Genomic DNA, 14,775 nt, shown 5'->3' with positions numbered 1-14,775 from the left:
GGGGGGAGACGAGTCACCCCTGCTTCCCATTCCCATCTTATCACCCCCATCCCATCACCTCCTCCACCATTCCATCCCATCATCTTCACCTTATGACCTCCATCCCACTGCCCCCATCCCACCACTCTCAACCCATCTCCCCTATTACACTCTCCACCATCTCCATCCCTTCATCCCCAAACCATCACCTCAACTCCATCATCCCCATCCCCTCACCTCTTCCCATCCCATAACTTCCACCCCCATCCCACCACTCTCATCCCATCGGCCCCACTACCCGCATCCCATCATTCCATCTAGCATCCCATCACGTCCACCTCATGACCCCCATCCCACTTATCCTCATCCCATCACCACCAACACATTCTCCACCACTCCCATCCCACCACCCCCAAACCATCATCCCCATCCCACCATCCCCAGACTCACTCCCATACTGTCCCTGCGCGATCCTCATTCTGTCACCCCCATCCCCATCCCATCACTTTCAGCCCCATCCCACCACTCTCATCCCATCAGTCCCATCAGCTCCTCCACCATCCCCTGTATCAGCCCGCTATCCCCATCACTCCTAACCTAGAACCCCAATCACCCCCATCCCCACCCCGGTAACTTCCCCCCCGCGGTGTCTGTCCCATTCCGGGCAGCCCCGCGGTTCCGGCAGCCGAGAGCCGCTACGGGCAGCGATGGGCCGGGAGCGACGGCCCTGGGAGCGGGAGCGGCGATGGCTGAAACCATTGATTTGGGGTTTGCCCGAAGGCTGGGGGTGGAGGAGGGTGGCCCGGGTTTTTTAAGGCAAGCAGAAATTTGATTATAGCGTACGGCAGCGCTCTGTGATTTGCGGCGAGCGGATTTCATTAACTGCGGACCTTTGAATCCCGGAAAACCCGGGCAGGGCCGCAGGGCCAGGGACGAAGGTGACCCCGAGGGCGGGCAGCGAACGGGGGCTCCGGGCCGCGGCGCCGGCGGCTCCAGGCTGCGGCGGTTGCGGAGCGGCGCGGCTCCGGGCACGGCTCCGGGCACTGGTCAGGCTGGCCTCGCCGCGGAGGCTCCGCAGGGACCCGGCACCCCTCTCTCGGCCCACGCCCGGCCCCGCCACCTGCTCCGCCGGCGGGCGGAGGGGGTTCGCCAGCCCGGTTGGCGGTTCGTTCCGCGTTTGGGGTCCGGCTGCCGGGAGAACGCCGGGGCCGGAGCCCAGCCCGCCCCGTCGGGGCTCGTAGCTCGGCTGCGGGAGCGGTACCGGCTCTAATCGCCGCCAACGAATGTCACCGGCAGAAGGAAAAACAAAAACTGCCTCCAAAGATCGCGGAGCAGATTTTGGCAAGGCTCCTAAAGACACCAATTAGCAAAGGCTAAACCCATTAATGAAGTGGCGGCTCTCTGGTTTCAGCCAGGTGGCGCGGATCAGAGCGGCCGTATCTGCCGAGCAGAGCTGCGCTCCCCTCCAGCCGGGACCTCACAGCGAACCTCCACATCAATAACGCTCTTAATGGAGCTCATCAGGGCCTGGGCCGAGGGAGCGAGGAGTAGCGGATAGGAGGGCAGCGCACGGGGGACTCAGGGGGACCCCCACCGCCGTCTCTGTGCGGAGCGGAGCTTGGGGCTCCCACCTCTGCAAAGGGACTGGAGTGGAGGGGGGGGGGGGGGAATCTCCGCTTCTTCTGGGAAAAGGGGAAGATAAAATAAGAGAAGGGAAGAGGAAAAGGAAAACTCGGGCCGAGGTCCGCGCGGATGTCGAGCCGGTGGAGGTGGGCTGTGACAGGAACCCTCAGATTTCTCCCCTCGGAGGCTCTCCGGGTCCGCAGCCGGGAATGCGCACAGCCAGCGCCGCGCCTGAGTTATAGCCGAGGGTTCGCTTTATTTGAGTTCGCTGCTGTTTATTTAAGAAAGTGAATAAAGGTTTTGTGTAAACAGCCATTATTCCCGATGAGCGCCCCGCAGCCGTGAGGAGGGGGCGGTTTTGCAGCGGGGCTGCGGCAGGAGCTGACATTTGGGGCTCGCAGTTTGTCTCGCCGACGCCAGGCAGTCCCGAAGAGGCGCGGGCTGCAGCAAAGCGCCGCGTGTGAGCGCGAAGCGGAGATGCCGAGAGGAACGGGGCCTGAAAACAATTATTTTTTAAGACATCAGCCGAAGACTGACGTTAAAATAATACGCAAATATTTTCCTAAAGAACGCGGCGGGAGCAGAACGCGGGGTTCGCTGCGGCTGGGCCCGGGGCCGCGGGCGCGGACCCTTCTCGCCCTTCCATTAAATTATTTTAAATATTGCCTCTCTCTCTCTCTCTCTTTTTTTTTTTTTTTTTTTTTTTTTCTCTCCCGTTAACGTGACCATTTTCATTTCCGAGTATTCCTGGAAGCCTTTTCGGAGCTGAGAGAGGTTTCAGGAAAGAAATCGGGAGAGAAGAACAGGATCTCGTTGCGCATCGTAATAGGGGGGGAATGAGGGCTCATTGCGATGCTGTTCTCGAGCCGCAGCTGGAGGGACTCGGAATGTCGAATGCGGCCGTGCATCGGGAGCTGCGCCCCTGGGTCCGGTGGCTCAGAGCCGCCCCCGGTCCCGTCGTTCTTCGGTTCCCTCCGCTCAGCCATCCCTGCGCTGACTTACGGCCCGAAATCACAGAATCTGTCATAGAATCATAGAATATCCCGACCTTACTGAGCCCTCCCAGCCGACCCCGGCCTTAACCATTGTATGGTCCGAATTTGCGGTGGTTCGCGGAGGGGTGTTGGGGGGAAACCAACATCGAATGTTGGGGCAGTTGGAGAACAGGAATCCGCGGGGCGATGCTCTGCGCTCCGCCTTCAGAGGCGACCACGACAGCCCGAATCCGCTCGTGTTGGCAAAGCTGCGAGAAATAAAGCAAACAAAAAGGGACCCCCCCGGACTTGCTGGCACCTTTCTCCGGATGGGTGCAGCATCGCGTTACGGACGGCTCACGGGCTGCCGCACTCCCGACGCTCCCCGCACCGTTATCCCAGCAACTGGACTCCTTTCCCACTTGGGACGGGCACAGCCACGTCACTTTCCCCAGCGCCACGTACGTGGCTTTGTCTACCTGCCCGAGGGCGCGCACAGCCGGGGCACGCTGACTGTAATGTTTTAATTTCTTCCTTTCTCCTCTGAAGAGGAACACCGTTATTCTCTCGGCGGCAGCCCGAGGTGCGCGGGCCCCAAAACTGGAGTGATGTGGGGAGATTTTTGGCCCTTCTGTTTGGATGTGGGCATCGCACGGGGCCCTTTTCCTGAGGACGGAGGCGAAGAGCAGCTGTCCCCGACGAACATCTCTCCCCTCTCAAAGCCATCGGGGACGCCCTACTCACAACTCCTTCCCTGATGCACAGAGATCCAATGGAAACGGCACAGCAGGCGCTACGCGCATCCACGGGCGCAGTGGCACCGTTGAAAATCGCTCTGTGCGCCGTGAATCTGCGCACTCGTTTGCACCTTGTTTTCTGCCTCTCTCGTCCCCTCCCGGCCTACCGCAGCCCTTCCGGCTCGCTCTTTGCCCTGGCTCAATTTTCCCCAAAATGATTTTTGCCGACGGACCCTCGAAAGTAGCATTGTCTCCTCTGTGCACTCTGCGTCCGTGACGTCATGCCGCGCTCCCCGAGCCACGCCGGGACAGCGTGACGTCACAGGGTGCTACCACCTCAACCCCCCCCCCGTCTGAGACAGCTCCCTCCCACCCCCAGATGCGGTTCGTCTGTAGGGACGATCCTGCACCAAAACCCAAAGCCTCCCCAAAATACCCGTCCGTAGGTGCGCGCCGTCGGAGCCGCAAACAGAATTGGCGACTTTCTCGCCCAAGCACAATTTTGCGTAATGAAATCCGATTGTTGTCATCACCTCCGCTCGCGGGGGAAGGGGAAAAAAAAACTTAAAAAGGCGAAGATGGGGAGTTGGAGGAGAGGAGCAGGCGATGGGCAGCCCCGCGGCCTCAGCCTGGCCAACAGACGGACGTGGTTACAAACCATAGCAAACATTTTTATTTACAGGAGATAGATAGATAGATTTCTATATTTTGTCAGTGCAGTATTTCTCGGTCGGATTATTCGAAGCAACACGTCGCAACCCAAGAGGATGTCGGCAAAAATACTTCACATTGTAAATTGTTCGGGGGTGGGGGAGTTATTTCGGAGCGCAGTCCCTCGCTCGGATTTTCCCAGAGAGGGAAGGGGCGGGAGAATAAAATTAAAAAATAATAATAATAAAAAAACAAACCTCAGGGAAAAAAAAAAAAAAAACAAAACCAACAACGAGAAGTCCCGCTCTCTGTCCCGCGGCCGGGCCGCTCTCTCTCCGTCCGGGGCAGCGCTCCCTCAGCCTGGAGCCGCAGCTCCCGCCCCGCGGCCGCTCCCCTCCGGGCCGAGCCGTGCCGTGCCGTGCGCGGGGTCCCGCCCGAGCTGCGCTGCCGGCCCGCGGAGGGGAGGAGGCGTTCAGTCGGCGCGGAGCTCCGGCGGCTTCGGGGCCGCCTCGTCTATAGCCCCTCGGGGCTGGCTGCGGCGGGAGGCGGGGAGGGGAGGCCGGGGCTGGCGGAAGGCCTGCAGCTCCCGGCTTGGAGCTGGCTCTGCTCGGCGCCCTCAGTCCTTTCCGTGTCGCTGGGGGCCATGTCGAGCGAGTCGGGGTCGCTGCTGTCGCTGTCGCCGTCGCCGTCGGAGCGACTGGGGCTGCGTTCGGGCTCCCCCGAGGCGGCGGGCGGCGGGCCGGCCCTGGGGGCCGCGGGCTCGGGCTCGGGCGGTGGCTCCTTGTCCTTCTGGGCCTGGGCCTCCTTGGAGTGCCGCCACTTCATCCGGCGGTTCTGGAACCACACCTTCACCTGCGGCCGCGCCGCCCTCAGATGGGCTCACGGGACCGCGCAACACCCGCGCAAAAACCGCGCAGCGCCGCGGGAGTGGGGCAAAAGGGGGAGGCATGGCGGGCCGCCCTCATCTTCCTCATCTTCATCCTCATCCTCATCCCCATCCCCATCTCATCCTCTTCTGCCCCCACCTTTACACCACGAAGGTGATTTTCTTATTATTTATGGCTTTCTTTTTCATTACTGTTTGCGTGTTTTAATAACCACTCCCGGGTTTGGATTACTATTTATTTTTCCAGAGTTTTCCTTTTGTTTCGTTTGTTTGTTTGCTTTGTGTTTTGTTGTGGGTTTTTGTTATTGGTGTTTTGGGTTTTTGTTTTTGTTCTTTTCCTCTCCTTCTCCTCCTTCTTCCTGGAAACTCAGGCCCTTGCTCAACAAACCGCAGAGTTATACAACTCCGCGGGCCCTCAGCAGCGGAATCATCGCTGAGCGGCACTTAATGGCTCCGTTTGAGGCAGAGCTTTCACTTCCCTTCACTCAGGGATTTTACAACGCGGAAAGGAAGAGATTTAGAGGGGAAATAAAAAAGAAAAAACAGGGAAGGGACATTAAAGATGCTACTTTTCCTCGGAGCTAAGTGCCTCCCCGGTGCTCGGCTCGGCAAAACGTGCGGGGCCGCAAAGGAGAAGCAAATGGAAAACGCTCTCCGGTTCCCTCCCCGCCCTCGATATCCACCCCCCCAAGCGCAGCAGGGAGCCCTCACCCCATACCTGGGCGTCCGTGAGCCCCAGCATCGCGGCCAGCTGCTTGCGGTCCGGCTTGGTGACGTACTTCTGGATTTCGAAGCGCTTCTCCAACCCTTTCCTCTGCAGGTTGGAAAAAACGGCCCTGGACCACGAGCGCTTTCTCTTGTAGGTCTGAGGCAGCGTGTCCTTGGTCAGCACCGCGTACGGCCCTGTGGGGACAGACGGACGGACACGGGGCGGCCCCCTTAGGGTTAACGCAGGGACGGAGCCCGCAGCCCACAGCCCGCAGCCCACAGCCCGTAGCCCGGCGCAGAGCGGTCCTGGCTGCCGTCGGGGGTTTCCCGCTGCCGTCGGGGGGGCTGCCCCGATAGCTTCCCACTCCCCCCCACCCCATCTCTCCAGGCTCTCGCTATGGGACGGGGCGAAGTTGGATCGGGCCCTGAAGCGCTCGTCCTCCCCCCATGGGGCGTCCCAAACCCGAGCCTCGCGAAGAAAAAAACCAAATCATCATCATATCATTATTAAAAAAAAAAAAAATAGTAACCATCTCCAGCGTTTACAAACGCGAGTCCCTGCGGGCCCGGTGCCACGGGGGGAGCGAGATGTACCTGGAAAAGTGTCCTGAAACTGGTGCTGAACTGAGCTCCTTGGGGCTGTGTTTAGGGGCCCCAGAAGGGCAGAGGCCTCGTTAATGGGCTCTAGAGACGCGAAGAACTGGCCGGCGGACGGCTGCAAGGCGGGGAGGTGAACCCCGGCCTGGCGGCTGGTACTTAATAGCGAGGTGAGATCTGTGAGCACAGAACAAGGAGAGCGCGGTTACGGCGCGGTCGGGCCCCGACGGAGCGAACGGAGCCCTGCCGTGCGCTCCCTCCTTCGGGCTGCGGGGAGAGGCCGTGGCCCTGCCCGCCTCGGCTTCGCTACATGGAGGCTATCGCTATTTCCAAGGGGGTGCCGCCTCGCGGGGTGCGGGAGAGCCCTCGTTCCCCGCTTTTCTCGGTGTAAAGCCGCGGGGACGGGGAAAACAACCCAGCGCCGAGCACGCAAAGCGGACGCGGCGATTTCTCTACCTCTCAACGTGTTGCCTTCCTTCACTTTGGGGTCAAACTCCGCCGACAAAATGCGGTCGATGCCGAATTTCAGGTCCTTGCTGGCGGGCGCCGGCGCCGTGCCGCCCGTGTGGCCCCCGGGTCCCCGCGCCGGGGTTCCCCCTCCTCCGCCCGGTGCAGCCGCCGCCGCCGCCGCCGAGGGGTTGCGGTGCTGCGGGGCGCGGTGGTGGTGCGGAGGGTGGAAGGCGGCGGAGAGCGGCGAGAGGCGAGGAGGGAACGCGGCGGCGGCCCCGGAGGGGGCGTCGGGGGCCACGACGGGCGTCGGCCGCAGCGGGGAGGCGGCGGCGTGGAAGGGACCGCCGGGGAGGATGGAGCCGAGCGCGGCTGCGGCGGCCGCTGGCAGCCCGGGCGCTGCATCGGCGGGTCCGGCCGCCGCCTCTCCGCCGGCGTGCAGGATGTCGGCGATGCAGAAGGACGGTTTCTTGGCCGCCTCCAGAGGGAAGCAGCCGCCGGCCGCCGGCCCCGCCGCCGAGCAATACGCCGCTGACCAGAGGCTGAAGTTGGAGGCGTAGAAGGGAGCCAGGCCGGCCGTATACATCCTGCCGGCGGCGGCCGGGCTGCGCGCCCGGGGAGCGGCTCAGCTGCCGGGAGCGCGGCGCGGGGCTGCCCGCCGGCCCGCGGGCATGGGGAAGGATGGCGGGGGCGGCTGCGGGAAAGCGCTTGCCGAAGAGGCAGGGAAAAATAAAGTAAAATAGGAAAAAAAAAAAAAGGGGGGGGGGAAAGGGAAAAAAAAAAAAAAAAAAAAAAGGAAGAAGTCCCCAAAACTCTCGGCGAGAGGCAGAGAGCGAGCGGCCAGCGCGGGAGAGCAGCGGCGCAAAGAAAACAAAACAAACCCCCTTCTTCGCGCCGGGGAAAAAATGCACCCCTCCCTCCCCAAACTTTCTCTGGCAGCGGCTCCCGGCCCCGCCGCAGCCCTCGCTCCCGCCGCCCCCCGCCCTCCCGCGCCCAATCCGAGCTCCGCGGGGCCGGAACGCACCGCCCGCCGACACGCCCCGCGTTGCCGGGCCGGGATGGGCCGCCCTGGGCCGTGCTGAGCTGTGCTGGGCCGTGCTGGGGCCCTCAAGGTGTGCCCCGCGCCCTTACCCGCAGTAACCCGGGCGGGACGGTCGTGACCGGTGACAGCCGCAGCCTCAGAATGACACACGAGGCCGGGCCGCTCCGCGCCTCGTTCCCACAGCCATGTGCGCAGCGTGCGTCTGCGGGAGGCCGGGGCTGCGCGCCTTCGTGGCATCTCCGTGTGTAGAACTTCAGGGGGCACTCCGCCCGTTGCTCGGGCACCGTTTCCACCTCAAGCCCGATTCGTAATTTTGGAAAATTTGGCATCCAAATTGCCAATTTTGTTCTTTTAGAATATTGCCGCATACTTTGGTTGCTGGAATGTTTGGGAGACAAACCCATCAGAGTGTGGGTTGTGCTGATATACAGCGCCCACGTCTATCCCGAGCTGGTGCTGGGAAGACAATAGAAATAAAAATAGAAATAGAAACGGGAATAAAATAGAAATGACAACAATAACAATGCATTTAAAAATAGAAATAGATACACAAATTTAAACACAAATACCGATGAAAATACAAATGGGATACGTATAAAGAACATTTTTTATTGTCGTTTCCACAAACGGAGATGCTGTGAGCAGGTCTGGAGTCGTGCGGTTGCGAATTTGCTTTGGTTTTGTTTCCAAAAATTGTTATTAGTTTTGAAAATAGCATTCAAAATTCGGCGCCTTCCCAGGGCCTGACGGTGAAGCGGTCCCCCGCCGCAGGTATGGGACGATCGCGCTTTGTGCTCGAGGCCGAGCGCGCTCCCGGAGAGGGCACGGCTTTGGTTTGCGTTGTGTTTTACCAGCACCGTTAAAATGGAAACGATAATAAGCACTGCCGAGCCGTGTCCGAAAGCGAGGGGAAAGCGAGACCGGCTCGGCTCTGAGCTTCTCCCGTATCCCCCTTCCCCGCATCCCCCCGCGCTGCCGGCCCCGTTGCTGCTCTGCAGCTCTCGCTCCGTCCCAAACGAGTGTGCGCCCACTCTTGGGTCCGGCGCCCCGGCCGGGCCGTGCCCCCCACCGCTGCTCACGGCAGCAACGAACGCCGCCACCCCCGCCCCGTCCTCTCGCGGGGGGAAATTCGGTCATCGCTGCACCGACACCGGGACCGCGTATGTATCGGCAGCAAAGGTGGATCGCTGCTTTTGTTCGGTTGCTTTCCCCCTTTTATTCCCGGAACCCGGAGCGGTGCCCGCTACACCTGGGGCATGCAGCTTTGCGCGGCCGCGCAGCCGGTGCGCAGCGGTGCGCAGCGGTGCCCGAAGGCTGCAGGAAGCGCGGGGCTCGGCTGCAGCCTGGGTCATCTCCTGTTTTTTCGAGAGGTTCCAACTCGGACTAAATGAGCGGATGTGCCTGCGAGATTTGTCCTAAAATAGAAGCGGCTTCAGTATTTTAGGATACAGCAGAAATCCTTATTTCTTCCGGAGAAAAACTTCATAATGAGCGCGAGCACTTCCCTTTTCAATATTTGTGCAACTTTATCTCGACCAGCAAGTTGCTTGGGTGACGCAAATCCGCCCTTGTGTATTGCAACTACAAAAATAAACGCGAGGAAATCAATTCCCTTCTAGCAATGAAAACACAAATATACAGCTGCGACTTTCCCCTTTAATCTCCCTTTCCGAGGGACTCGAGAAGGAGGCGAATGGACTGAAGATGATGCGCTTTTTTTTTTTTTTTTTTTAAGCGGAATGAAGTCCCGAAGGACTTTTATTATTGTTTTTATTTTATTTTTATTATTTTTCCCCCCGATGCCGATCGAGGAGAAGGTGGAGAAGAACCTCGCGAGCTCCGCACGCCCGCAGCTGGGCGCACCCCGCGCCTCCGCCGCTGCTCCTCGTCTCCACTCCCCGCTCGGAGCATCCCGCCGTGGGCCGAGCCCCCCGCACCCCCCCAGCTGCCCGGGGCCGGGCCTTCCCTCCGCCGCCCGGCATCCCACCCCAGCGCTCTTTCTCTTTTTTAGGCTTAAATACGTCTTTGTTGTTGCTGTTCTGTCTATACCTACGGATAGAAACGCGTAGATGCTATACATCAAAATTCCCGCTTTCTCTAGAGGACTTCATTTTTCAGTCGCTTCGCACGGCCCTTCGGATCCCCCTGGTGCAGCGCAGCCCGAGCACCCCGGCCCCCCCCGGCCACGGCCGCGCTCTGCCGCCACCTGCCGAGGGCACAGCGCTGGGGCTGCGCGCTGCTCCGCGCCGCTCCGCGACGAAACCGCTGTGCCACGGCCCTTCGCACTCCTTCTTCCTTTTTTCCCTTCTTCCTTCCTTTTTCCCTTCTTTCTTCCCTTTCTTTCTTTCTCCGTCTTTCTTTTTTTTTTTTTTCATTCTTTTTCCTTCTTTCTTTCTTCCTTACTTTCTTTCCATCTTCCTTTCTTCCTTCTTTCATTTCTTATTTTCTTTCTTTGTTTTTTTCCTTTCGTATTTTCTTCCTTCCTTTCTTTCTCCTTCCTCCCTTCCTTCCTTCTTTCTTTCTTCTGTTCTTTTTTTTCATTTTTTTCTTTCTTTTTTCATCTCTTTCTCTTTCTTTCATCCTTCCTTCCTTTCTTTCTCTCTCTCTTTCTTTCTTCATTTCTTTTTTCTTCCTTTTCTTCCTTCCTTTCCCTAACCTTTCCTTCTCTTTCCTCCCCTTCTCTCCCCTTCTCTCCCCTTCCCTTCTTTCCTTTTTTCCTTTATTTCTTCATTTCTTTTTCTTTCTTTTCTTCCTTCCTTCCTTCCTTTTTTTCCCCCTATCTTCTCTTTCATTCTTCATTTCTTTCTTTCTCTTTATTTTTCATGAAAACCTGCAGCTACATCAATCCTGTTTTTAAAAACATCAGGGTAATAATTAGCATCCCCACAACCCTGGGAAAGGAAACTCTGTGCTGCAGGACAGCCAGGTCAAGATGCTCCCTTCCTCAGGGTTTCCTTGCAGTTGGGTCAGGCAGTCCTTTGGCGTGCCGGCCTTTGGGAAGCCCATTTTCAGACATTTAGAGCAGTGATCCCGTGGTGCTGTAAGATTTCTGTTCAAGCTGCTCAAAGTTGAAACAGCAGTCTCCCAAATTTTCTCCAACCCTGCCTGCCCGCTCCCTCCCCCAGGGGTGCCAGCATGCAGAGGATTAACTCCACCTGGAAGAAAAAAACTTCTCTGCCACCATTCCCCAAACTCTCTGCTTTGGCATCGCAGGCTCCACGGGTTACCCCACCTGTGCACTGCCTGAAGATTGTCCCTGGGATTTTCCAGGCCACACAAGCTGAGAGGTCTGCAGAGAGCCCTTGCAATTAGCCGCAGCAGCTGATGAGAGGTGACGAGGCAGCAGTGCTGCCCCGCTGTGCTGTGCTCCTGCACAGCTGCTGGGATGCACACACCCAGCTTGCATTAACAGGGCAATTGCCATTCCTAGAGCAGAGCATTTTCCAATTTTCATTGGAGTAACTCCACCTCAATTCCCCATACTCATCTGGATTGTGCAGTAGCGCCTTTTGCCATGGCCCCTGCAGTAGCAGTACCTTAAAGGTGCAATGCTTAGAGGACATCCAGAATTGAAGGAGGAAACACTAATGTGTGTGTAAGAAAACTCTGAGTAAGAAACAATCTACAGCTTCTTGCCAACAGCAGTCAGAAATGCAGGAACACTGGAAATAGAGCTATCAGAATGCAGGTGTATCTACAGCACAGGCAGCCCATACACAAGTCCAAGATTCTAGAAGAAAATCACTTGGTAAAACTAATTTTATCTGAGAGTAATTATTGGTTTTCTTCCAGCCCTCCTTCCATGCTCTCAGTGGACTTAAACACTGGTGGGCTTTAGAACACTGCCTTCCTTGTTAGGAGCACACCTCTGCAGAACGGTGCCATTGCAGCCCTTAAAGAACCCTAATGGGATACCACTTGCCCAAAGGGTATGTGCCCTCTCCCTAGGCACTGTCCACTTGCTCTGTGCCTCGTGTGATGGAAACACAGTCAGTGGGCACAGCCATGCATGGGGAGGTCATTTCCCACAGTCCCTCTCACACACCATTCTGCATCCTAGTGTCAGGGAGCTGGATGCCCTTCACTTTGTATCTAAACAGTTATAAAAGGGCACTTTGATTTTACTTCTGCTAGAGCACATCAGCAAGAGTTGCTGGCTATCCATCCTGCAGCAGTGAATTCCAAAGGTTTGGTACTGACAGTGTCTGCACTCACTGTCCTCTTCTCACCGTGTTGTCTCATTTCTGAGCTCCCCAAGGCACTCATTCATCCTGGAACTGTGAAACAGAGAGGAAAAAAGAAAAGGCATCCAGTTTTCCCTCTCATTTGTCACCGTTACTAAACCACATGTTTTTACCCTTGATCTTAGATGTACAGAACTTTTCCATGCAGAGAAGTTCTTTCCCAGCCCAGCAGCCCTCCTTCACCCCATGCCTGTCTGAGTGCTGCTGTGAGCACCAGCATGCATCCCCTCAGCCCACCCCCACACAACACAGTGGTGAAAGCAATACCGTGCTGCAAGCGTTCCCGAATGCTAACAGAGCAGCACCCTCTAGTGCAAAAAAAATAAAATCTGCAAACCCGTCAAACCTCAGGGTCAGCTGCTGGGCTGGGTTCAGCTACAGGGCTTTTCCCTTCCGTGCACTGAAGGTATCCTGGGTTTCCTTCTCTTGGATCACCTCTCTGTGCTTTGCGCACTCATCGGATGCTGGACATTACCCAGCTCACCAGCTTCCCCTCCATTCTTAGCCATTTCCATGGGTTCCATCATTTTTGGTTGGATATCAGCAGAAATTTCTTCTCAGGAAGAGCGGTGAGGCAGTGGCACAGGCTGCCCAGAGAGGTGGTGAAGTCACCATCCCTGGAGGGGTTCAAGAACCATGGAGATGCGGCACTGAGGGACATGGTCTAATTTATGCAAACATGGAGCTGCCTTCTCACTCTAAAAATAATGTGGAGTAAGCAGCTGCCTGAGATTTCATAAAAATTAAAAATGAACATACCTGCTTAACCAGAGATGGAAATGTTGTCTAAAGTTTCAAGGCCAGAGCTTCCTTTCCTTGAGAGCTGGGAAGAAAGCTGTGAAAAGGAACACATGCCCGTGGGACAACATGTGGGCCAGGAGCCAGCACGTGCCCGTGGTCCCACTCCTTGGTCTGGCACATCTGAATGCCCAACTCTTCTCTGCACCACATGTGGATACAGCTTCTGGGAGGGGTGGGGAAGGCAGTGGCTCCGATAGTTGTGTCAAAACCCCAAACCTGCAGTGTTGGACAGAAGGAACAGCTCTCTGCTTCCTCAGTCCCCATGCTGTATTTTACTGTTCTCTTCAAGTGAAGCAAACATTGTTATTTCCCCTTAGGTGTTCCTGGTGCAAGAGTCTTTCATTGAAAAATGGCTTTTCGATGCTAATGGGAATTACGCTCCTAGCATGATTTATATTAATAAGGCATGTGCAGTTCCTTCATACACTCAGACCCAGATGGGAAATGGGATTTTTTTTGGTTCTTCCACACGGCATCTGATGAAGTGCTCCGAGCACACAATTTAACAAGCCATTCTCCTCTGGCCTTACAGATGAAAAATAGTCCGTTGTGTCAGCTCCTCAGATGCCTATTTTTACACCTTCTGTTTGTTCTTGGTCTGACGTTGTTAATCACAGTCCCACCAAAGCCCTATTGTTCAGCTCTTCAAGAAGAATGTTGTTATATTGACTGTTTGTGCGTCAGCCCAGCTCTCTCTGGAGCTGCACTTGGATGAAATTAGATAATTTCCATTAGTAGAACATGCATTATTGGTCCCCAATGCCAAATTGAAAAGAGAGCCAAGATTACTATTTCTGGCCATGTTCACCTCAGGAAGGAACCTTCTCAGCTTTAATGGGATTTTGCTATTGTTGGTTGCCTTCTGTTTGACACCGTGCCAGCAGGGTTAAAAATTGTTTAGAAAGCTGCATGAAATATAATAGAGCCCAAGCCATTTGCTGCAGCACATTCCAGCGTGATGTTTATTTTGAAAAAAAAAAAAAAGAAAGAAAAAAAAAGGAAAAAAAAATTATTGTCCTTGGCAGAAAAAAAATCCCACTAAGGCGGCTCTCAGAACATACGCTTCTCGTTGCCGCTGTGTTTTCAAAAGTCTCTGCCAGCATTGGCACGTTACGTACAGAGGTGATAAATCTAATGATATTTATAATGACCCACGACTTGTGGAAGGGGACTGCAGGCACAGGCGGCATCGTTGTGACAGGAAAATAAGCCAAGGCATCCCAAAGAAAAAGGTCAAGACCCATATTTGTCAGTACGACATGCGTCTTCGTCCCCCGCAGCTCGGCCTTCCCATCTGTAAAATGGGCCCAAGCACACATAACCACCACCCAAAGGAATCTGGAGATGGTGCCGGGTCTCTGCTCTGCCAAGGGGGCGGCCTTCCTCCCTCCGCTCCCCCCTGCACCTGGGGAGGTACTTCTTGGGCGTCAGCCTGAGAGCGGAGCTGGTGGAGCAAATTCTCGCCCCTGAGCTCCCCCAGGCCTACTACTGCTCCATATAGTACTGTTTTGTTCTACGAATGCCGTCTTAAAATAATTATTAATGAAAGCAGAGTTGACTTTGGAGCGAAAGTTTCCGGTTTCTTGGCATTTCCAAAGTGTGAGCTATCTAGGGGTAGTGAAATGCGGTACATTTTTTGGATGAGGTCAGGATCCAAAACACATTTTCCTTCCAGGCTCCTTTGGAGCTCAGAGCCAGACACACCTTTACTGGACCCTTGTCTATTCAAGCCCATAAGAAGCTGAGCAAATAGAACAGACACCCATCTTTAGGAAAATAAATACAGCCTGCGCTCTTCAAAGCTTTCGGGCAAGGATCTTCTCCACAATGCAGTCGCTATCACCAGGCTCTGAGCTGGAGCACTCTCTGTTTACATTATCCCATTGTTTGTTTCTATTTTAACCCACAAACACTGACTGACTGCAGAGCCTTGGCTTCAAACATCTGCCCAATAATTGGAAATATGACAGACACCGGCCCACACGCTTCCTTCGCACAAATCTGCTACCTGCCCTGCCTGAAGAATGTTCCACCTCCAGCAGCTGCCCACAGAACCACGTGTGTCCCCCAGATCCTACGCTCACTG

General features: G+C 56.1%; 1 protein-coding gene across 1 annotated transcript; it reads right to left on the bottom strand.

Annotated features, from left to right (window-relative positions):
* Positions 1 to 4,477: 4,477 nt before the first annotated feature.
* HLX (H2.0 like homeobox) lies at positions 4,478 to 7,188 on the bottom strand. The gene is made up of 4 exons (XM_042820281.1): positions 6,612 to 7,188; positions 6,153 to 6,332; positions 5,569 to 5,753; positions 4,478 to 4,816 (listed from the first exon to the last, which is right to left on the bottom strand). The coding sequence occupies exons 1-4, from the start codon at positions 7,186 to 7,188 to the stop codon at positions 4,478 to 4,480; spliced, it is 1,281 nt and encodes a 426-aa protein (XP_042676215.1).
* Positions 7,189 to 14,775: the final 7,587 nt, after the last annotated feature.

The sequence above is a fragment of the Centrocercus urophasianus genome, unplaced genomic scaffold (genome assembly GCF_019232065.1).
Source record: "Centrocercus urophasianus isolate 14NV4802_14NV808 unplaced genomic scaffold, USGS_Curo_1.0 seq_10, whole genome shotgun sequence".
In the NCBI taxonomy this organism is placed as follows: Eukaryota; Metazoa; Chordata; class Aves; order Galliformes; family Phasianidae; genus Centrocercus; species Centrocercus urophasianus.
The sequence above is the reverse complement of the archived record's forward strand: the minus strand, read 5'-3'. Positions and strand labels throughout refer to the sequence as shown.

Excerpts from the sequence above, each read along its gene's own strand:
- HLX (XM_042820281.1), bottom strand. The coding sequence starts at position 7,188 with ATGTATACGGCCGGCCTGGCTCCCTTCTACGCCTCCAACTTCAGCCTC. Across the intron at positions 5,754-6,152 it reads GTTTCAGGACACTTTTCCAG|GGCCGTACGCGGTGCTGACC; the intron begins GTACATCTCGCT and ends CTGTCCCCACAG. Across the intron at positions 4,817-5,568 it reads TGGGGCTCACGGACGCCCAG|GTGAAGGTGTGGTTCCAGAA; the intron begins GTATGGGGTGAG and ends GCGCGGCCGCAG.